This window comes from Ptychodera flava, chromosome 21, assembly GCF_041260155.1.
Source record: "Ptychodera flava strain L36383 chromosome 21, AS_Pfla_20210202, whole genome shotgun sequence".
Taxonomy (NCBI): Eukaryota; Metazoa; Hemichordata; class Enteropneusta; family Ptychoderidae; genus Ptychodera; species Ptychodera flava.
Window position 1 is genome coordinate 26,619,980 of NC_091948.1, and position 25,899 is coordinate 26,645,878.

At 37.2% G+C, this 25,899-nt stretch overlaps 1 protein-coding gene across 2 annotated transcripts in view; it reads left to right on the top strand.

The window, feature by feature from the left end:
• Positions 1–25,899, top strand: part of LOC139121868 (death-associated protein kinase 1-like) — a 123,452-nt gene that overhangs the window by 13,566 nt on the left and 83,987 nt on the right. For both annotated transcript variants that reach the window (XM_070687127.1, XM_070687129.1), the window contains exon 2: positions 928–1,149. In XM_070687127.1, coding sequence (XP_070543228.1) covers positions 928–1,149 — 222 coding nt within the window. The remainder of the gene's footprint in view (positions 1–927; positions 1,150–25,899) is intronic.

Genomic DNA, 25,899 nt, shown 5'->3' on the forward strand with positions numbered 1-25,899 from the left:
AGAACAAAAAAATACCCATGTAGTAGGTTTATGGGGGGGGTGCACGGTGGGCCCCTCCAGCCCAGGACTATATCTTATACATTTATGTCAATCAAAGCAAGGCAGACATGTTAATGTAACAGAGATCCAGTCACAGTGTATGACCTGTTACACAACATGTAATAAATTGTACAGAGGTTATTTCATTCTCCTCAAAAGGCTACAGAATATCAACAAATGACGTTTATGAAGCTGTTGTTCCATGTGCAGACTCTGTGTGGACGGACATATTTGCATGACCAAAACAATGTAGTCAGACATTAAGTTGAATGCCTGTCAGTAGTAATTGACAGCTCTGAAGTCAAATTGTTGAAAACTTCACACAGTGGTACATGTCTTTGTAACTTTTGTACCCATTTAGGTATAAACTCTCAGGGCTGTGTATACTTTTTCTTCTTTTAAGTAATTCAATGAACTCTTTAAAAAAGTTTTAAAAAATTGAAATAAGCATGTTTTAAACACCACTGTTTCACATCCATGCATTGCTGTAACCCCAATGCCATGTTTGAAATGTGGACCCTGTGTTGAAATAAAGGAAGATTTTTTGAACATTGAAGTTGACCACATGTGCTTATCTTTTGTGACATATGTTATCACACATGTTCAAATTTTTTCTGAGAAATCATCTTCCTTTTCCATATTTTAACACATGGTCCACCCTCTAAACATGGCGTTCATCATGTTTTGCAAGGTGAACGTATTAAATCCATTTGGGTGTTCAGGTCTGATGTGCATTAAATACAGGGATAACTCAGTCTAGTCTTCACGTACAGTATATGTGTACTGCAGCTGAAAGATCCACTTGTACACCTTTAGCCATTGCCCAAGGTAACAAACAGTTGGTCTTGCATTCATCAACTCTGTGACCTTACTTTTTTTCTCTTGCAGTGGCCAATTTGCAACAGTCAAGAGAGTAACGGAGAAAAGCTCAGGAACAGACTATGCAGGAAAGTTTGTGAGAAAGAAAAAATATGCATCGTCAAGACGAGGTGCCAAGAGGGAGGATATCGCACGAGAAGTTGACATCTTGAGTGAGATGGACCATGGGAACGTTATCTCTCTACATGAAGTTTTTGAAACTCAAACAGAAGTGGTGCTAATCTTAGAACTGTAAGTATAAAACAGTGATTAAATTCACATGAAGGTGATACGCACCTTGAGAATTAAAGTTGTAAACTTCGCTCAAGCTGTGCTCATGGAAACTTAACCCGCTCACCCCCAATTCTCTTTAAATAGATTTGAATTACCATAGACAACAATGGATTTGGGCTAAACCATGGTGGTAGATGGGTTAAACTAGCTTGCTTTCATAATGCAGAACAAGAATTTTGGTCACAGCACATACTTTTGGATCAGAGGAGCAAAATCAACATAAATGTACTGATATTTGAAATTTTAAAAATGGCTTCTATTTTATGTACGGATTGTCTTCATTGAAATGGAACTGTGTAAATTTTTTATTGCATTTTATACACAAGAGACCATAAAAGCTGTGTACAAGCAATGAATTGGATGATTTTAATTGCCATGATATCTATTGCTGGGGGGGCTTTCTGCATGAAGACATTCTAGATAAGGCTTTTTATCACCGTCAGTTTAAATAACTTTAATATGCCTTCTCTTTTGATAATGTTAATACATATCTTCACATAACTACACAAAGACAGATAATAATTAAGCAAAGATAGTTTGTTCATTTTTAGGGGATATTTATTATGGCAAAGTGTCAGATTAGAAGTTCTGAATTTTGCTGGTGCTTCATGTATTCTGATAAAATTATACAGTCATCTTACGTGACCGTATTTTTGTGGTAGCTGCCATCATTATCTCTGAAATGGGCTGTACAAGGTGACCTCACATGGTACTTTCAGCAGCTCTGAAATCTGTAGTTTCCTACATGCAACCACCTGTTTGATTCTGAAGAACATTTCTTGAAATTAACAAGTATTAGAGTATCCTTCATATTAAAAAACCATGAAAATATCCTCAAGAGACTCAATATATGCATTTAAGGACTCTGCATTGTTAAATCAGTATTATTATGACTGACCTCCATTTTAACATATGACATACCATGTGTCGGCCTTTTACCCGTACTTTAGCATGCATGTGACAACATTGTCGTTGCATTCCAGTCACAACCGTGTCATTGGACTTTAAGTTACTGTCGTGACAACTAAATCAAAAACACATGAAAACTTATCACTCATTTACGCCGTATTTAAAAAAAATCCTTTGATTTTTCTTTCATTATGTTCATCTTGGTTGTAAAATATTTGTGATTCTACTCCCAAGATCATGTCTAAATGCCCACTATTAAACTTTTCAAAAAGCTTTATTATATATGTCAAATGGCTGTCCAGGCTATTGTTGACTACTGAATGTAGTTTCACCTAGAATCCATTTGTCACCAATATGATATTGCATATTGCACATAATAGGCAAATACCCGGTACTTTTGAAAATGTATTTGTTTTACAGAACAAAGATAATAAAAATATTATCAAAAGTTATGGATACAGGATATTGACCCTTTGATAAATCATGTGCATGTAACACACATGTTAACCAGTTTCCCATGGTCGTTTCTCAACCCTTTCTGCAACACTTCAAAGTTCAAGTGTTCAACCTTCATGTGTTTGTTTGAAGTCGGTGACCGTGAAATCGCCAACCAGGACCAGTCCTTACGATAACCCCTTGTCTGGTACTTGCTATGCTGAACAGCTAAATTAGATCACAAATGCTTACTGAGACAATTTCTTCATATATTTCCCTTTGCATTACGACCATAATTTCAAGAGAGAATCGCCTCTACAGGCTTAGCAGAATGTAACATAATTGTGTAGCATTGGAGTAGTACCTGGAGCTGTCTCTTATCATAAGATTTAAGGTCTAGTGTGTTTTAACATTGGTGGTGTTTCTCTGTGGTAAGTCGTGGCCCCTTCGTCAAAAGTGATTAAAGGGAGACTTTCGGGTATAACCCTTTCACCACCATGGTCTAGTCCAACTCCATTGTTTTCTATAGCAAAGTTGGACCTCTGAAGAGGAAATAGGGGTGAATAGCTTACAACAACCCCTAAAACCAAATTGACAGTTCTAAATCTGTATTCAAGTCATGGAATCAAGTAATGACAAACTTCACAGCTGCTGAACACCATTGATATATCTTGTGTTGCAGTCTGTCTGTGTTCATAGGCATGACTAATAAAAGTAAATGGTCCGTGTTTTACCTGCAAGGGGTTCCCACAGGTTTGCCAACCACAAGTTCTTCATTCTTGACCAAGTCTAGGTCCATCTCCCATTAAATCCTATGACACAAGCTGAACAGAGTGCTAGGAAAATAAGCAAAATTCTTACTCGTAACGATGATTCCTTACAACCCATTTTTCAATGCAGAATGTCTGATTGTAGCATTTGTCATATCAATCCTCTTCTCTATCAACCATAAAATTGCAAAAGATCTATAAAATGGGCATGAAGCTATACACAAACTGTCATGTCTGATTTATCTAATTTGTTTGAACAGAAAAACATATTTAAGTCTCAGATCAGCCAAATCTGGGGATTGATATCACTTTGTAAATCACCAAACCTCAATTCACAGAGAAAAGGGAACAAATATAATCTTGCTTGATTAATGTGTTTATCTGAAAACTTTGCCCAGCTTGAAGGTAATTCTCAAATGACACATTTGTTATCTTGTCGAAAATTTTCTGGTTTTTGTGTTAAAACAAAACTGCATCTGTACCTGTGCCCTTGTAAAGGATATTTTTGTTCATTTCACAAAGGAATACATTATACAACACTACATGCACAGCGCTGCTTACTAGTAATGTTATTTACGGCGTAACAGCTGGCTAATAATAACGCTAATTCCAATAGATTGCAACCAAGCAAGGCCATTTGTTCCTTCAGACTTTCACTCACAATCAAGTAGATGCTTATCAACATTTGACAACTTCGAAAATGTACCCACATACATTTTGATGAATAATAAGTCATTTAGGCGTTGAATTTGCAATCTACGTATGCAATGATTATCGGACAAATGAAATTGATTGGTGTATGTTACGTTCCACAAGAAATTAAAGAGGGTTTGTCACCAAATTTATTGCAATTAATATCACTGACACGTTGTAGGATAATTCTGCAACCCTTGCAAAACATGAGTTACTTTCCTGATGGTTTTATGATATGAAGTCCTGAAGCAAATTCTCCCAAGCCTTGTCTAAAAAGCTATATCTTATAGAAATAAAATCAAGTGAAAGTCATAGCATTTTATACCTCAGTAAAGACTGATGAATGTGGCTTAATGGGTTGCTGTATTGGTGGCCATGTAAAGTCCTGGTGCAACTGGAAAAATAATGAATAGTGTTGTACCTCTGGCCAAATTGTATTGTAAGACATTCGACCTCTCTCTATTGTAAAATAAGGATTCTGGGAAGCATAGAGTTAACACAGTCACTTTTTAACCTGCCTTAGTTCCATTTTTGGAAATATACCTAGTGCATGATTGCCAAGCAATGTTGAATTGGTTCACAGTTTGTAATTATGTAATTACCCAGGTACCAACACTTTTCCAAACACCAGTTCAGAGTAACTTGACATTTAATCAACACCGGGAGAAATCCAAGGATTTTGCACAGTTTGCAAAACCAACAGTCTTTCCACTGGATCTATATGTACATGTATATTCTGTTGAGTTGGCTCATTCACTCAGTGACACCAATATCCAGGTGAATTGCTTTGTTGGGATGCAAATTGCTGGCTATTGTCCTGATGTAGTGGGCCGAAACTCAGTGTCATTTCTTTCCTGTCTCTGCATCACAGTTTAGTTTGTTGTGGTCTCCCCCTTCTCAGCCACTTTTGTCCAAGGCGTATTTACATTTTGTTAAGGGCTGGCTGCATTTTATGTGTCCTTAGGGTATACAGATGTGACAATGTTATGAAAACTTGATTGTGTTCATGTTCTCTGAAAGAAAGATATTAAGAGCATTTCAGTAATACATCTGTCATCTACCCATGTTATTCAATACTTTTCAGTTATACCTTTCTCTTGTTTCTTCATCATTGCTGTCCTAAGGTTCTTCCCACTAAGTTCAAATTGACACTCCGTGAACATGATGGACGTATTCTTTTGGAGTTACTCACACGGAACAAATTGACCAATTCATGTCTTTGGGAATCTGGAGGAATTGCATGAAAAAAGAAATACGCTTTTTGTGTTGTTTGTATGTTGATGACAATTAGAAGAAAAAGGGTGGTTGTTGTACTCCGTTTCAATTCACTCTTAGCGTTTAAGTTCTCTTAAAAGTTAACACACTTTCTTTGACGTACAAACTGTATACACTTGGACGGCCATTCTCTGTGCTTATTGGCAGTGTACAGTGAGATAGTGCTATCTTTGATTTACCCAAACTGTTCCAAAGCTTTGGAAACACAACACCCAAGAGGGACATTGTAGACAAATGTGAGGGCAGAAACATTTCACATCAAATATAGATTTATTTACTTCTCACAGATTGATGGTGAATTTTGTACTTTTTATCACAACTGGAAGTTGTGATATAGAGGTGGTTTCAACCGGTGTTTGATGTCGTCCATTTCCGTAAACGACAACAAGTCAAAAACTGCTGAACAGACTGCGTTGATATTTGATACCGATACATAGACTGGTTCCAAGGTTCCAATTCGGAAAAATGGAGCCAAACGGAGTGCCGGTTAGATAGTTTTGGGAAATTTCTAACCCCCCTTTTTATCTAATTGATTTTAGGGGTCTTTCATATATGTAGTTTTGGAATGTACACCAATCCTGCATTGTGGACTGTTTTATGAGTTGTTGAACAGAAATGAGGTTTTGATGAATGTTAGAAATATGCAGGATGGCTGATTCGAAGTATAAGAGATTTCTATGGTCTTTTGGGCATCAAAAGCATTAAAAAAAACATATTTCATAGTTTAGATTCTCACTTTTGAGATGACCCTAGGCATTTGTTAAGTAAACATCCTTGAGTCAATATACAGACTTTGACATTCCAGAGATTAAGTATCCACAACCTCACATGTTACAGTCTTTCACTACGATGGTATGGCCCAAACCCATTGTTATCAATGGAGAGTGTGGACCTGTCTACAGGAAATTGGGGTGAACAGGTTAGACAATGACGTTACAAGTTGTAGGTTAGTTATCAAGGTAGCACCAGCATAGAGTCCTGAGCATCTGTCCATGTGTTCTCACAGCAAATTACAGGGAAAAAAATTATTTGAGAAGTTTCTCTCCTTTAAATATTACAATTTAAACCTGTCATGGATAGATTGCTCTCAAATGATCTGAAACACAGTTATTGCCCATTAGCAACAAATCTATAGCAAGATTTATGTAAAGTTCATGAACTTACACAAGGTATTAGACAAAAGATGACCATGACTTTGCTACTTTTCAACATTTATTTCAATCAGATTTCCCCAGCTTAGTGTATAATTTTGTAATCTTAATTACTGTCAACTTAGCTTTACTAACTTATTCATACCTCATTATTCTTACACTACTGTTATACCTTATAACCACAAAATTTCAAGGGATGCATATATGATTGTCACTTAACAAACAATTTACAAATATGTCTTCTGCTTTTTCTCCATATACATATACCGTTACATGTCTCTTTTCTCATAAAAATGAGCTTAAAATCGCAATGTGAAAAATAGCCTTTCAGCTGTATGTTGCTCATTGACTTTGTGGTCTGTCTAATTCACAGTGAGTGTGGTTGTTGATAAATGCCGATAATACTAGGCGGTCATAATGTCCAAGCGCCATTGGCGGTATTTTTTAACATAATGACCATAGGTCATTATCACATCTGGAAGTTGTGATATAGGGTTAGCTTCAACCGGTGGTGGACAGTGTCCATTTTCCGTAAACGACAAAAAGTCAAAAACCGCTGAACAGACTGCATTGATATTTGGTAGAGATATTCAGACTAATTCCAAGGTTCCGATTCCGAAAATGGAGCCAAACGGAGCAGCAGTTAGATAGTTTTGGGAAATTTCTAACCCCCCCTTTAACTAATTGATTTTAGGGGTCTTTCATATATGTAGTTTTGGAATGTACACCAATCCTGCATTGTGGACTATTTAATGAGTTGTGGAACAGAAATGAGGTTTTGATGAATGTTAGAAATATGCAGGATGGCTGATTCAAAGTATCAGAGATTTTCATGCGCTTTTGGTGATAAAATTGATAAAAAACAACATATTTAATGTTTTAGATCTCTCACATTTGTTATGACCCTTAACATTACAGACTTGATGACATAACCCGCTGCTGGACCTGTTTACTGGCGCATTGATTTGAAGACAAAGATCGTTTTATTTTGTAATAAGGACGTGTGATTTCGTAAAACATAGTCTATTAGCCTGGAAATGTGATTTGTGCGAATATTGCTTACCCCACTGACAAACAGTGTGGTTTGAAAATGGCTGGAATTCGCTACTTCGGGACTTTGTTTTCTGTGTGCATTTACTGACAAACTCCAAACCCGCAGCACCTACCCATTCAGTATTTCATGTACAGGTGTACCCAGAGATAGAGTAGTTTCACAATGTGCCAGTTGTGATCAAGTGCAATTGGCGCTATTTTTTCATTAATGTAAATCTCTGAATAACTGATTAATACATGAAGATCACTTTACCAGGTGAAATTGTCTCTGAAGTTCAAGACTTATTGTCAGCCCCAAGTGCAATAAATTGACCAAGTCAATCTACTTACTGGTATTAGAATAAAAATAGTTATAAAAGTGTAAGATTTGATGCATGTCCCTTTGTGTGCAAGACAGAGTAAGTTTATTGTTTACTGACAAGCAATTGAGAGTACCCAGTGAGTTTGTAACATGTCTACAAGTATTTTCTTTTAAACTGTAGCCCATGGCAAAACTCTCCATAAATTCAAGGCTTGTCCCATTGTAGCCATCAGACTGCTACATTGCTGATGTTAGGTAATGTACATGGGGGCATATTGAAAAGTAACCAAACATCAAAGGGACTACGGAATGTGTGTGTTGATAAGCTAAGTGGTTTGAGACCTTCCTCTAAAAATGTTGTTCTTTAGTTAATAGACTTTGCCAACAATAATGTCTGGGAATGCACTAAACTTGCAAAGAAAAATAGACCTGTTGACAAATATCTGTGAGTGATGTCTAGATGTATAAAGTGAATCTGTCGTACGGGGTATGGTTGGCACACGCAGCCTGTATAGTACCATAGAGTGGGCTTAACTTATTTGCAGAGACTATACCAGCGCGCTAATCATGACTCAAACACCGGGACAAAGTGTTCAAACCAATTGAAGTGAATTTTCATATATGAGGAATAGCAGTATTAATCAAAGCTTTCTTCCAAATAGAATGAGCAGTTGAAATAGTTTGTTATTTGTCAAAAACATGGGAGGAAAAAGTCACTCAATGTGAAAAAATGGACTACATGACTACATGTGAGAAAAAAAGACTGCAAAGGGGCAGCTGCTTACAAGGCTTGAGCGTTATGAATCTTTACCGACCAAAGAATGCGCATTCTCTAATGTAGAATTTATTGATCACGTACAATTGTGTGATTGTTGCCGAGTGGATGTCGGAATTACATAGCAAGCCCTAATTAGGCTCATAACTTTCGTGAAACTATGCTAGCAGTAATGAGTTGCGGAACGTTTTATTGCCCACATCAAAGGTACACATGTAAGGTGGTGAGTGTATCTGACATGTTATAAGTTGATTGATTGGGTAAACGTTGCTACGTAATTTTAGCTATGATATCAGTTATATAGGTGGCTGTCCTTGATAAGTATGCTTGCTTTCAGAAGAGATTAAACATTGGAATACTTCCACTTCATACATGTAAGTAGTCTCACTGTGGAATCCTGTGAACAAAAGGTGTTTGGGTATTGCTAATTACCGGAGACTCCAACTTGCAGTTTCAAGTTCAACAAGATAAACAAATGACTTTGAGGTTTAGTTCTGGTAGATTGTCATTGTCCAATATATAAATGACAAAAAGGTGGGCATGTTTTTTGTTTATCATGGATGTCAATTGTAAACATCAGAGTATACTGTGCATACTGGTGTATTAAATTTGTAAATTCACTTTAAAGTTTTCTCGTTGTAGGCATATGCAATGTATTCTTGCTTGTCTGAAATATTTTTCCAGATGTGTTATGCAGTTCAATGGATGTCAGTCCAGACCCTCTCCATAGTTTTGGTACGTAATGTTTAGGGTACGTACCATACCAAAACTATAGGAAGGACTTAGAGGTTCTAGACTGAGTGAATGAACATGACATTGTGATTAGGCCCACTGTTAGTACAGTATGTACACAAAGGGCTCTCCTTTCTCGTTTTTGTGGGTTATTTTTCAATTCATGTTTCGCCAGGGCACAATCCACTCAGGTCACATTGTATATCCACTTTCATGTATGGACGTCGTCATACAATATTAGATACAGAATTATTCACAAACAACTGAAGTATCATTGAAGAAGAAAATTTGAAGTTGCCATGGTGCTTGAATTCCAATCCTACCGGTGGAAAAAATCCATAACAGTACAAATACTAAATGTCATGCTTACCCGTGTTGTGCTTTTAGTGAGTCACTGCCTATTTTTTGGCTCTCTATTTTAGGTTTCTATCTTTAGATTTCTGGGTGTCAACCTCAAATTCCAGTGGAGCACAATCTATTGAGCTCGATCATTACATGCACATTGATTTTGCACTCAGAAGGGTATGGGTTCCCACAAAGGAAGTCATGCAGAACATACGTATCAGTTTTCGAAAGCAGAGAGAGGTTGAGAAAAAAATGGTGTCACTGTTAGAATCTTCAGTGTGTTTGGCCATGGCATAAAAGGGAGAAGGGGTGATGACTTTGTGCAGGCTTCAAATGGTTTTTGCCAGTTCATGGATGGGTCAATTGACCCATCACTGTTTTTTGTGTGTGTGTGTACACATTGCCTCAACTTCACCTGAAAAATCAATCAAAGTTTTGTTTATTGTCTCTCCCTAAGTCCAAATGAGCAGTTGAAGGTCTGAAACACTTGCCTTTGTGCTCGCCTTTCACCGTGTTAGGTTGGAGCAACTCAAAAAGGCAGCCTTGAGAGAAGAGACTCTTGTGTTTTGTGATGGCAAAGTGTCAGCAAATAGAAGATGATTAACCATTGAGAAGTTCTGTCAACACCAGCAATTTACCTGGTGGTCCATGTTTTGACTTCAGTGGATTTGTTTTTCAGTGTACTGTGTAAGCCCATTATTTTAATGAAACCATGCATGGGTCCCTTCCTCAAATGGTTTAGGTGATGTTGTTATTCAAACTAACATCAGAATCAATACATCCATGCATTGTGCGAGTGTCACTGATATGTTATGGGTGGTCATTTTCAACGATGATTAGACAGTTCCATTCACCTTTTACAACTTTGCATGGTGACCTTGTCTAGTAGTTCTTTAACGATGGCTATGCATTGGTATAGGATTATGATTTCACAGGGATCTGAGTAGAGCACCACAGAGTGCTAAACTTCATTTTGCAAATTTTAATGAGTTCGATTATTTTGTGATTATGTCTTAACCATAGTATTTTTGTTGGCGTTGAAAAGCTGGTGTAAACCACCAGGGTGTGAAGGATTTTTGTTTAATTAGCCATGGTGGTCTGGATTTTGGATCTCACTTGTCACTTGTACTACACCACTGTCAGGTTTATATCATAGTCTTTTACAAGGGTTTTAATGATTGAAGCAGATGCAGATGCAGCGGGTTACCAGTCTCTTAGCAGACCATACAGTTCTGGCAGTAAATCTTTAAACTGTGAAAATTAATGTGCCACCATCATACAGGTTGATGACCTCATCTGTAGTTGCAGATGTTGCCTCGGGCAGATGACATCTTGTTTGGTCAGCATCACCTGTTTTAAATCCATTTCACTTTAACCTATGACCTTTTGGATGTCTACTGCATGCAAGTGTATTTACTATTCATTCTGGCTTTAATTAATCAATCAGTGAATTTTGCTGTTTTATTTTACTCATAAAAATTTCTTTATTTTTTTTAGATACTCATATATTTTCTCCCTGCAATCAGATATTTTAAGTGCTGGTAACAAAAATTTTGACAATTCACCATAAATATGTGGCCTGGATCTGAAAATTTCCATTTGCATTCATAATTAACACCAAGCGGGACATTGCGTACTTCAAGGTCTTGCATTTGGGTAGCAGGTACTTCCATATGAATAGTGTCATGAAGTGGATTTACACACACTGTTCTCATCATGTATTATACAGAAAATCCACTGAATTGGAGATTGTTAATGTTATGCATTATAAAACTGGATTCCAAGATTTAAACCACCAAAGTTGCATGTGGTGCTCAAACACAGATTGATATACACTGTACATACATGTATCATGATGGAAATCCAGCTTCAGTTCCTTGCCCAAGAGTAAATAAATAGTGATGCGACTGCAGCATGGACATTTCTTCAAGATGGCATCTCAAGGAACTTTTTACAGAAAATTACCTGATGAAAAGGTCAAACCACTTTCTTTCATTAAGTACCATTAATTTTGGCTGATGAAGGTATGGGTATAGTAAATTTTGACAATAGTCAAATGAAATTTGTCATTTTATGTGCATTGTACATGTAAATAATCAGTTGTTTAAATTAGATGAGGTATACTGAATTGTGGAAAATGCGAGATTAAAGAGCAGATCACTTTGCAATTTCATGACTACTTGAAAATTCAGTGACAGTGACAAATTATATAAATTGTACTGTACCTTACGTACCAAAACAATGTCGGAAAGGGCACAGCCAACATGATATTGAAGTCCCCCCGTCATTATCTGTTCCCACTTTCTGAGCCAAAAACTATTGCTGTTAAATATTTTGTAATTTAAGTTTGAATTTGCCATGGACACTTGCAGTTTTTTTTCTGTAATTACTCGTTTGTTTGATATAGTTGGTGGGATTTTTGTCTAGTTATTGCATTCTGTTGAGCTTTTAAATTCACAACACCAACTGTGCATGCCCCTGGTATGACATTGTCTGTATTCTATTTCATAAACTGTTTAAAGGTATGGCAATCGATCCCAGGGCCTAGGAGTGGTACATGTAAAACAGTATGTATCTTTGCGTCAGAGGCGGAATAAACTATGAGTGTATCTATTTATCCAGGAAATCTTAATCCCGACTGCTATGTTTGTACGCACATACAGCCAGTCGACGTTAGGGACACAAAAAACAACGAGGAGCAAACAGGCAGTGGTTTTGAACAAAATCAATGTACCGGTACTTCACCGATGTCTGTAACTCCATACATGAAAATATTTGTAGCTTGACGCACTTTGAACATAGCTCGTAACAAGGGACTGAAGGGACAGTGGAAAGCCCATGGAACTACGTGTACAACTATAACAGCCACTCATGTAGTTGGTGCACTGTGCAGATTTTTCCGATCAACAACTTTGACGGATGGTGGACTGACCTTTCCTACCGCAATTGTTATCTCCCTCGATTCAGCACAAAATTTTCGTATGGACTGTTGATGCGGTGTTTACAGTTGTTACGTGGTGGTAAATCCTAGTCGTATTTACGACTGCTGCGTAAACAGTCACTGAATAAACTTTGCAGGCATTTACGAGCACTGGATATTTTTACCGTTTTAAATCAAAAACCGTCCGTATACGCGTATGACGGTGACAAAAACAACACAAAGAATCTGGCGTATATTGTTACTGAATTACTTTGACCAAAAAAATTCACCCAAATGCCGAACGGTGATCATACAGCACTCTGCAGGTTTCTGGACTAAACGACCCCAAACCGACTTTACCCTACAAACTTGGAATATACTAAATTTACCTTGAAAAAAATTCAAACTGTGTATCGTATTGAAAAAATTTACCGGGGCCACGGAACAAATTAAAAAACCAACAAATCCCAACAGAAACAGTGGAATGATCATTAGTGTGCAAGGTCGCTGTATTATATGTCAGGGTAAAAAAATTCTAGCTTTGAAATTTCTGGACGGTACAAAAGGCGGGGCAGAATTAGACAAGATTACGACCAATGTGTTACCGCCGATGGTACATAACGTACTGTTGATAGCAGGTAGTTCGGTGTCCAGTGAGAACACTATTCCCGATATACTACGGCTGTTGATTTGAGCTGCCTCCGATAGAAAATTTTCAACACAAAGACATGATATCAATAATATTGCGAGATTATAAGTACCCGCTGTCTTCTCGCCAAATCGCTGCGATCAAGATCATTATGATAGAAGCAATTGACCGCCGAACACCTGCTTGCTGATCTTGCAACGTATAAAAATGGATTATTCCTGCTGAGAAATACGACAGCAAATATTGCAATGTGAATTTCTTACTATCTTCCTCGCAATGGTTTTACATCTGTATCTATTTTATCGCGGCCACTGGACCATTTCTGACGATTTTTACGAACAAAGAATCAGTTCACACTCATCGTGGAACACATGGCAAAGCCGTTCAAAAAAATTCATCACATGAAAGATTACCGTAATCCCCGTTTCAAAGATGTAGGAAATGTATAATGTGTTGCTGTTCATCTTGAAAAATCCCGAACTGCAGCCTCTAAATACAAAATGCTTTTTCTTCTGAACAACTTCCTGACAACTTTACAATCACACTCCGGTCATCACATGACGGTTGTAACCGTACGTGTGCTGCTGCCAATGGAGAATCAAAAGACTTTAAATCAAAAGTCACAAAGTATAGAAAACATATCAATATCCAAGCATTGTAAAACAGAGTGATTTTGATAAAGTCAATTTATTGTATATTATAAAAAGTCTCCAGGCCACTCGGAACAGCGTAAGATTTTGATCTTACTCGTTCGAATACTACACTCACACGCCGTAGGTAAAAATGGGAACTCAGATCGTTATTTACTGCTTCCGCCAAGCCAGTCCGCTTAGCTAAAGAAGGTGAAATGACCATAATTATTATTGCTAGTCTCTGTAAATTTTGCCGACTATTCGTTAGTAGTTGTCGAATTTCTTCAGTTTGTCCGAAAACTATGTCAGTGAATGACGTAAGTTTCGAGACACCTGAGTGCGAACTCAATGTCGATATCGGGATAGCAAAATCAGTTACAGACAATCGAGGGAGAACATAAGAGTCTATAAATTTGCGAATTAAATGAATCCTAAGTTACTATGAAAGTAGAAAAGGTAATGTTGTGCCCTGGTTGGGAAAGAAAAGTTGATTAAGATTTCAAAAAAAAAACGTCAGATAGTAAAAAACAAGCCCAGAAAAACGTATAGAGAAGAACGACATCACGGCGATCTTCAGACCTTTCATCATGTTTCAGTCTGAACGGTCAACATTTGGTGCTATAATCTATTTCAAGTGTCTATTTTTGGTCAAATCTGACAGATCTAGAGATGAATTGCGATTTAGTTTCATCGCCCCGACCCGACAGGAAATAATGCAGCTCATGGGTACCTGTATAATCGTGGCGTGAACGTATCCAATGGCCGTCCACTGCATGGGCCATTGACGTGCATCGCCAGCAAACAACGGTTTTGGACGTCACGAGAGCATTTTTTCGCAGTCTGTGAGCAGTTGAGTGATTTGGGTAGGCTTCATAGATCGGAATCAAGCTGATTTCGTCCGAAAACAGTTAGTATTTTTCGTGCTCCGTCCAAATTGGATCCGCATGTTGCCGGTTTTATTCATGGCAATCAACAGAGCTGTGGTGGGAGGCCGTATAACGCCGGGACACCACGGCATCGTGTGCAGGGCTAAGCCACAACATATTTCCAAAAGAGATCTATCGTAAAATATCGTACTGCAGGTCAATATACACATCACCCATTCATAGGCCTACAGGTACACAGATCAACAAACAAACAGGGAGAGGCAATCTGCTTGAAACCATGAAATAGTCCGTTTGTGTCTGAACTCATCTGAGACTCGTGTTCAGTAACCGTTGGTCAAGTATTTCGCTCGGTTGTAAGAATCGTTTATTCATTGTTGACATCGTAATCGATCCGATGTACACAACAAATGTTTGATCGTTTTGCACCTTTGCGCGTCCCCTCGTGATTGACAGCTGTTTGAATGCTTTCATCTATTGTTCCTTGGACGCTTCGAACACAGGATCGAAGCAGTTTTGGCATAAAAAATCAACTTAAAATGGAAAAAATGAGAGAATTTAGCCAACAAGGTGATGCCACAAGTATTCACAAAACGTAATATGTTGGAACAGTGCTTTAATTTACACCATGGTTCTTGAAAGCTCCAGATTTTCGGGAGCATTCGTTGACGCTGTTACCGTGTGCCACTCATGTTGGATTATGAATGCCCAGGGAGATAGGGAATATTTATAGGCTCCCCCTGCCTTTAAGCATGTCATAAAAATACATGTGCACTCTTGCACACATCACAGAAATGGAATTTCCAAATGCGTTCAGCTGCTGTGCTGAAGCATTGCTGTGTTTATGATGTCACAGGTGATGTAAATTTCAATTGGTATTGAAATGTACATGGCTGCAGGGCTGCCAATCTGCAGTACTCAGTGTCTAATGAGGATGGTTTGACAACCTTGGTATGCAAATAATTTGTAATTGTCATGATGCTCTCCTTCACAAAACAGTCTTTAAACTCTCATCAGTAGATAAGTTGAAGAATATGAAATGTCATAGATTTGGATCTTTGGCAATTGCAGTTTAAAATATATGCGTATTTTGGTAACATTTTGATGTATGAGGAATGTAAATATTGACAAACTGATAGCAAAGTTGATTGAAATTTTATGACAAACCGATTAGGACTGTTTATTCAGAACTGCCAATTATGTGCATTGTTATTTTAAGAACAAAAATATGAAATGAGAATATCAATGTTTTACTTTATTATCTACATACTTGATCAAATATGCTGATGGACATATACTTTTTTCCCTGTTGTCAGATGTCAGATGCTTGACGTAATTAATCAGTTTTGTTACGTGGATTCCTACCATGGTGAATTATTGCATCAGGTTGAACAAAAGACCAATATCTGTGTAAAGGGGACTGAGGCTATTGTGACACCTTATGGTATGATGAGTCACTGATGGCTTTGTTAAATACCATATAAAAATACTTACCGCAGATAACAGAGGCTTCATTGTCAAGTCATGTTGTGGTTTCTTTGATGTGTAATTTTGCATTTATACCATGATTTAGCAAGTCCACTTCAGCCCTGATTTAGTTCATTGCTTATTCTATTATTTTTGAAATTGACTTGAAATTCAGTTAGTTTCACAAAAATTGCATCAGCTCAACAAAAAAGGTACATTTAGGACGTGGTCTATCGCTGGCGGGTACAATGTATCAAGAGAATTGCTGTTATTTGCTTTTTTGATTTCTAATGCCAGTGACTCATATAAGATTTTATCATCTGCAACATTTTCAATGATAAGAAAAAGTAATTTGCTAATATGTGTATATATACCAGTACCATAAATGCCGGAATAATTATTTGTCAGTCAGAGTTTTATCCTTTTAATTGAATCTGCATCAAAAGACGTTTCTTGTATTTCATGGCCTCAGTGTTTTTAACCCATTTCCTGCCAGGCTATACATATATCCAACCAGGGCCTACACATATTTCTACCTTCTAGCATGGTACAGGTATGTCATAACAGACAAAAGTCAGTAAAAATCATGTGTATAAGTGTCTATGTTTTTTGATCCTTCAAATGTTTAAGTATTTGGTGAAATGCATCATGGGGGACAATGCTATACAGCACTTACTTTAAAGGGAGGTGGTCGTCAAAACTATGCTCAAAGGTTGCCAGGGACCAAAATGACCGATGTAAATACTGTATCTAGGGTATGTTGGGGATTGATGTTAGCAATGTATATCATAAATTTACATGTTTTTTTGGAGCTATGTTGAAGTGATGCATCCATATGTATATTGGATACAATGCATGAAATATATTGTTTGTAAACAAGAAAGTCGAATGCACACAGTTCCGACAACTGCCTCCCTTTAACCCTTTCGCCCCATTTTCCTCTTCTAGAGATCCAACTTAATCATAGAAAACAAAAAGATTGGCTCAAACCATGATGGTAAAAGAGATAAACCAACTTGACCTGATGGTGAAATATGAACTTGGCAGCTAGGAAAAGGGTTCAGGAACAGTAATAATATCACTTGCTAGTCGTTAAATATTGTAAACGTAATATTTAAAATGCTGAAAAGTGCGGCAGTGATGTCTTTCATAATTTTTCACTGCAATAAAAAGAAACTTTTTGTCATAAATGTTTTCTCTGTTGTATTTCAACACTTCATTAAGGGACCGTCTCAGATTGTCGCAGAAGTTCAAGAAACGAAATTTCTTCGTTTAGATCAAAACCCCCTCCCCCCTCCCCCTAAACGAAACTTCAAAAGTGCGAAATGTTCATGTCCGCCTGAGAGTACAATGTTGCATTTTGCTATAGCTACTAAAGACGTACCAGGTATTCCCCTTGCCACATTACAATTAAAGTAATCGATCAGATTTGAGTACTAACAGGGCATTTTACCGCATAAAAGTTTCATTTTATTTTACTTTCCCTTTTTGCATCTCTTGAGCTGTTCTTTGTCTTTATGAACACGCAATTTGTACTTGGTAGGGGCGGTAAATAAGCGAGAAACTTTGACAAGGGGGCCCAGGCATGTTCAATCATATTGAAACGACTATGACCAGGTGCATAGCAAGTGAGAATAAAGACATCTAGTGGTTAGAGCAGACGCTTATAAATAGCACATTTAAAAAAAAATGATACTTTTTGTCTTTGTATAATTTGATGAATGAAATGTTTAGGATACAATGTTCATATCAGTAAATTGTGTTTGGGGCACAAACGACATGGAAACAGTTACAAATTTGTTGGCACGAGTGTGCACTTTTTCTTTAATTTAAAATAAACACACGAAAATAAAAGTGCGAAAGTGAAGTTCACTAATTGAATGGAGGTCAAACCCCCTCCCCCCCTAAACGAATAAATTTCGCTTTTTGAACTTCTGCGACAATCTGAGACGGTCCCTAATATTATTGAAAATAAGGATTCTCAAATGTAGCTGTACTTCATTAGCCTGAATTGTACCTGGACGTGTTCACTTTTGACAAGGATATTTGTAGCGTGAAGACTAAGATGTTAACTTTTTTGAGATAAGCCTCCATCATGGCAATTACACTAATTGGCAAGTCAGTGTCCTCAAACCAGCTTGTATGCCGTGTTTACAAAACTGAAGGAAACCCGCCCCCAGGAAAATCTAGCAGTGGTATTTAACTTCTGCAAAGGGAGAAAGATTGCCCATGGCGAGGTCCATGCCTTTGTGTGTGCATTGTATGTATACACTGGTTGGGTGTTGCAGAAATGCCTGCACACGACAGTCAACAGTTTGAACATGTTGCTACTTGATGTGTATAGTCAGTGGTGCAGTGCCCATAATTGTCCAATTGAAATTCCAGTATGATGCTCCAATATGCTGGATACACCACAATGTTATGGACACACTTTACCTGTTTCCTGTGCCCACGACAATTGACTTAAAAAAATTTTTGCAGAAATTTCTCTCCTTCCTTTTGTTGTTGTTAAGTTCAAGAAATATCTGGTGAAAAATTTTAAGGACAGTACAGTCGATCAACAGAACTTTTGGTATGTCAATAGCTAATATTGACCATAGCTGGAGGCTGTACAAGGATCTATGTTCATTGTACATAATAGAGTCAGACAGAGGATTGAGTGTATGTATTGTTGACGTTTCACCCATTGCATGCTGAACCCTTTCAGCTTTTTCACCTTCCAGTTTCTCTGTATTTCCATAGGCAATTTGTTGAAGTGTCTGTCAAGAGGAGAGCTGGGGTTGTTTTTTAATTGACAGCAGTGTATCTTTTGTGAACAAAATGCAACCAGTGTTGATTGATCATACAGTTTTCAACCATTGGTCCCTATTTATCCAAACTGTAATGGACAGTCATAGCAGAATCTCTGGAGGAAAAAGAGAAATTTGATATTATGAAGGAGTGTGTAAACTGCATGAAATTCCTCTTAAAGTATGAAAATATTGTTCCTTTCTTTGGAAAGATTTGTGTTCATGTTTTCTGATGTTTCACGGCAGTTAGAGTAAGAAGTCAGGTTTTGCTATTGGAATGTTGCACAAATTAATTAATATGCAAACTCCATTTGCAAGTACAGGAGGATTTGCGTGGATTTGAAAAGTCACCGTGCACTAATTGAAGTCAAAATCGCTGATGCTTATTTGCAATATTGAATAGCTGTGACCATCAAGATCCAAGGATTATAATGTCGTGTTGGTCTATGGGAATCAAAGATGTATATTCTGTGTAATAATATATGGAATAGTGATACGGCTGTCACTCAGTAACTTCAGCTGTACGAGCTTTTCCTGTCAAACCTGGCGGATGATATAGTTTACACCACATTGGTACAATTTCATTGATTTAGTTTCTCCAACTGGTTATGTCATGCAGAACCATTGCCAGATACAATCAATTCTGGTCCCAAGCTCTTGAAATAGCTGTCTCCTTTAATCACAAAGGAGATCAAGATATTAAACCTTTGAAAGTCGTAAGCCAGCCAAGAATTCAACTTGAGTTCCTTCCTGCCGACGTTACATACTGATGATTTGGAATGCCAATTTCAGGAGAAATACGTGACAAGCTCTGAGAAGTACAAAGATCATCAATAGATTCAGATTACAAGAGTAGACAAGATCGATAATTGATCTTTAATGGCAACCTTTATTCAACAGGTGTCAATCTTTGACATGACGGTAAAGAAAATATGTATAATTTTGACAATTCTACTTAGTGGCAATGTTGCTGAACTATCTTCTGAAATTATCTTCATTATTAGATTTGACATTTTGAAACTGATAACCTCGACATTTCAGGACTAAGGGATTTTTCCTATGTTTGGTGTCTTGTCCAATGATTTGGGCTAAAGATAAAGACTTCTAAAATCAGGGTTGAATGTGTTATGTAAGTGGTCTTGGGTTTAGGTCTATGCCATACAAATTTAGACCAACATTTTACTGCAGGTTACTGTGGGCATGTGTTCAGACCATACAGCTGATTAGAAAAAAATTAAGTTTGAAAAGAAATTCAGTTTACGTTATTCCAATATTAGGTAGACTATGATCTGGATTGAAAATGTTATGTAACAAGTAATTTGTTTTAATAGGTTTGATGAATTGATACAAAGTTTGACCAAACTATTAGCGCAGGTTACTCTGGGCGTATATCCTACTATATATAGAGTATTGGGGAAAAAATCAGTTACAGTATTCCCTTGGGTAGACTTCTATGATCTAGAAATTGAAAGTGTTATGTAACAAGTATTCTGTTTAGATTTGATCATGTACACAAAATGAGACAAAAGTTTTTCTGTAGGTTACTCTGGGCATATATCTAGACCAAAGAGTATTGGAAAAAAATTCAGTTCACTACACTCTGTTGGGTATTTGTCACTCATCCCTCTTTAATTGGTATCGAACACCTGATTAATCAGAGCTTTATGTCAAATGCACTTGGTATACACATTTGAAATAAAGCTCTATGAGCTATAACTTTGAGAATATTCTAACATTTTGTACAGTTTGGGTTTTCTTGTCCAGCTCCCAAAATCATGTCGTACTATCTCAGGTCCAACTTGACAAGACAGCCTGTGTGTTTGTAATGTTCAATGTTATTGTTAGCAATTGAATTCCTGTCAAAACCAGAATTTAATCGGTAAACAATAACACTTTGTATTGTACACAATGCATTATTTGTGCAAGGCTAATAATTAGATATTATTCCCTAATATTTTTCTTCGTTCAGCGAAGGAAAATACGAGTGACGTAATGACCGTGTCACCACGAGTCGAAGACGAGTGGTGACACGGTCATTACGTCACGAGTATTTTCCGAGCTGAACGAAGAAAAATATTAGGGAATAATATACTTATCACATGCACAAGCCAAGAATTCGTTATTTTTTGCAAAATAAATAAGTTTTCCATGACGATTCCGCGTTTAAACTTTTGAACTACTTTAGGAATAAATATCAGTACGCCGTGCACAAGTTGTCAATCATTTCCAGTCGTCGGTAGTGTGCGTTAACGCTCACGTTCGTTCGTGTGTGGAGCAAATGACAGCTCTCGGTCTACACGTAGGCTACCTTCCGCAAAGTTATACTCTATTTCAAAGATAGTATAGTCCTAAAAATTTATCACAGACGAGATACGCTATTTTTCGGGAACAAATATCGACTGAATCTCGACGGCGCGAACACTGTAAACGTCGCGCCTGACCCTGCCTGCAATGCGTACGTACGGAACCCACGGTATACGCGACCAGCTTCGAGTTCGTTGTTTCCGCAAATTATTCACGTAATTCCCTCGGGATATACAGGCGGTACACTCTTGTGTTTACATTGTTCGGATTAGTAATGTCGTAGTCTGTGAAAATATCGATTTCATTACTTTTGATCGTGAGAGAAACATCGGCCGCCATGTTGTTTGTTTACATATTTACGAGCACACCGAAGATCGACAAAAAAAAGTCCGACGCACCAAAATTGATGACATAGACGCGGGTTGTCGTGACGTAGAACGACCAGAGAATAAATCCCGTATTTTTTGTTCGGAGACGACAAACTTGGCTTGTGCATGTGATAATACTGATTATTTCAACATACTGTAGGTGGATTAATAAGAAAATGTATTTTTTCTGTAGAAGCAGAACATATCAAAACATGTCCCTTCTCACAATAATTTCTCACCTCATTTAGTATTCTTTTATTGCTATCATGTATTGATCTTGAAGAAAGTGCTGTATACCTTAAAAAGTTATCAAACTTGCTAGTATACAGTAATGATATTTGCATGATGCACCCCAGTATATTATGCATCTTACGATGATGTATTGGTGTGTGTGTCTTCATGATCAGGAGCATAATGGATATAAAGAGAACTGTATCCCCTACATTGCTGATTTTTCTTCAAACTTCATTATGTATAGTATCCCTGACCCCTAGGTGTCACTTTTAATGATTTATAACTGCTCCAGAATTCAAGACCCAATGCTCAATGGCAGGATATACTGTGAATAAAAGTATCAAAATCAGAAACCAGTATTAAATTTAGACAGCTATCATATTGCAATGACAAGGACAAAGAATGGGTGAAAGCATCTACCGTGAATTATTTATGTTCTTTGGTATGTCAGACTATATTAAAGGCACATCTTGAAGGACTTGTGTCTCAACTCCACAATGATTTCTGTCTTGTATGTGATGCTATCTGAGATAATCATATTTTTAATAGTTCAGTGAGCAGCAATTGATGAATCTAATTTTCCAGTGTCTTATGTATGGTATGTCTTTCAAGAAATGAGATTTGCTACCCAAGACTGAAGATTGGTGAATGATAAGTTCATGGAAATTATAATGCATGTTGGGTTCGCTGCTAGATCTATGGGACCAAACACTCCCTTGTTTCGTGCTAAATTTTGTTCTTTCCTCATTGACATGTATGACAAATTATTAGCATGCGGCGATGACCAAGTTTTTTCAAAGGGTTACATCGATACTGGGTTAGACAAAATGGGAAAAATGTTGACATTGCAGACTCATTCATGTATATGATAAATGGCCAATTATAACACAGAGAAATAACCAGATTTCCATTGAAATTTTAGTTTTCCACATGTGGAAACTTATCAATGTATTTGTAGCTTTTAGAAAAGAGCATTCATAGTGTCAAATCATTCAGTGGTGGCAGGTGCTATTGAAATTTGAAGCTGACACCACAATTGTCCAACTGTTTCAATGTCAAGCAGCTGCTAACCTTGACATTGACAGAGTACGTGCAATATAATCTGGTACAGTTGTTGTTTAGGTGTGGTATTTGCATCCCAGCAGACTTGCGGTTCAGGTTCGTTCATCATACAACATTTTCATGATATTGATTTTTAAAGACAACACAAAACCTACTAACATTCTTTTGTAGAACTTGAGGCTCAGTTATATCATCTTTGATTAAAATGATCTGCAATTTAGTCAGATTTGTTGTGTGTGTATGTGTGTGTGTGTGTGTGTGTGTGTGTGCGTGTGCGTGCACACATGTGTGTGTTAGAGAGAGTCTGAGAGAGAGAGAGAGAGAGAGAGAGAGAGAGAGAGAGAGAGAGAGCATATTATAAAATACACGTAACTAAATATCTGCAATGAGTAGATACTGCCAAAGGCAATGAAAATGAAAATTTCATCTTGATCAGATAGAAGGTAGATAGGTATACAAAGTACCATTATCATATCAGTTTGATTACTAAAAAACCTCCAGCAATCTTTGTGAAAGTTTGATGTGGGCTGTTCTAAATTATCAGTTTGGCTTTTGAAAATTTGTTTTGAAAATTTTGTTGTCTTGGATGTGAAAAATGTCATCAAGTAGTTTGATTGATCAGTGGAAATATTCCACAGCTTCTCATAAGTTCAGACCCAAACACATGTCATGAATAAATTGAAGAGTTTTATGGTGATCGATAACCTCCTGAATTTTCAAGGTTTTTACACACAGTGATTATCATACAACCTTGAATATGGCTGCCGTCTCAGGGTTTCAAAATAATTTATATGATTTCTGTAAAAGATAAATTGCTATTGTAAAAAAGTCAGTGTCGGAAACTGTCAACATTTGGAAGGAAGTTGAGAAAGATGCATTGGCAATGCAATGAATACAGACAAGGTCAAAATATTGTGATTTCATGTGGAAAACATTTCCTTGACCACAAAACCCGAGAGGATGACTTATCTATAATCTCTTTTATGATGTCGCAGAAACGTGATCAAAATATCCAACCCAGATGATTTCATATTGTAGCTCATTACATGTCATTGTCAGCAGTATTTACCAATTAGTCAATTTTCAAAACTATTTTGTAAAAACTGGCAGAATAATGTATCATTAAAGATAAAAAATTCCAGTAGAAATTTTCGGTGTTACGTTTATGAATGTTTTTTTAGTCCCCAAGGACACCGTCCAGGGGGGGACTTATAGGTTTGGTCATGTTCGTGCGTGTGTGCATGCGTTAGTGCATCTGTCCGTCCGTCCGTCCGTCCGTTCAGGCAGATATCTCAGAGATGCCCAGGTCAATTTCTTTCAAACTTTGCAAAAGAATATTACCCTACCTCATACAGATGCACGTCAATTTGTTTCACAATGCGATCAAATTTGGCCGTGTTCGAGGACTTTTTAGTTTACATCTCCATAGACTCCCATTTATAAGGCAGCTCTCCATAGACTCCCATGTATAAGGCCAAGAACAATAAAAATTTAGTTTCTCATCGTATTCATATTGCAAAAAGGATGCAGTGACACAGTTTTTAGTCCCCACAAATAAAGTGCAGGGGGCTTATAGATTGGGACATGTTCGTCTGTGAGTCCATCCGTGAGTCCATCCGTTCACGCAGATATCTCAGACACTTTGACAAAATGTCATGTGACCTTGGTGACCTTTGACCTCTAATATACATATTTGTCCACAACTCAGTATTACCACAAGTGGGAAACCTTTCATATTGGGTATAATGGGACACCTTATGACGCCACATATTGTACCTCATTAATTATGCACATATCTAATTATGAGTGAGCCAATAGAGCTAGAGGTCTGATTTTTGGTATATAAGGATAACTTAGCAAAACAATTTTTTTGACAAAATGTGACGTGACCTCAATGACCTTTGACCTCAAATATATATATTTGTCCATAACTCGGTAACCACAAGTGCTACACCCTTCATATTTGGTATGATTGGACACCTTATGACGCCACATATTGTACCTCATTAATTATGCACATATCTAATTTTGAGCGAGCCAATAGAGCTAGAGGTCTGATTTTTGATATTGTCCATACATGTAACTCAGTAACCACAAGTGGTACACCCTTCATGTATGGTATGAGGGGACACCTTATGACCTCATTAATTATGTGCATATCGAATTCTTGGCAAGCCAATAGAGCTCGAGGTCTGAATTTTGGCATATAGGGATTTATTAGCAATACCGTTTTTTTTTTCAAAATGTCACATGACCTTGATGACCTTTGACCTTGATTATACATTTATATGCATAACTCGTAACCACAAGTTCTATACCCTTCAATTTTGATAGGATATTAGACCTTAAGATGTCACATCTTGTACCTCATTTATTATGCACATATGTATTTCTTGGCTGGCCAATACAGCTAGAGGTCTGATCTTTTTTCCTGATTTAGAACCATAACTTAGACATGCGTCTTGTGATAAATTGGGAAAAATGACATAAACCTATGTGCCCATACATCTGAACATATACACTCCAGTGATACTTCTTAATGACCAGATTTCCCTGCCCCATCAAGACTAATACTCCTATTACAAGTGGGGACTATGTCATTGTCAATGACTTGTTACTCAAAAATATGATTATTGTGTTCCGTGATTGATTGTCATCATGTTTTAATGTTTTATTTGTATTTTCAGCCGGCAAAATTTTCAAATTATAAAGACAATATTGACACATAGCTCTGTCAATCAAGTGAACATGGTACAAATTGAGTAATAGCTTCAAACTCATAGGATTTGTGTGCTCAGTGAATCTGTTCCCAGTGAATTCTTTCGTATTTTTTGTGATCAGTTTAATTCATGTAAATATTGTAAAGTACCATTCAACAGTACACGATTCATCCAACTTCTATTTGCAAATATTGCAGTATATTGTTCATGCTGCTGTGTTTATTTTCATACCAGTGACCA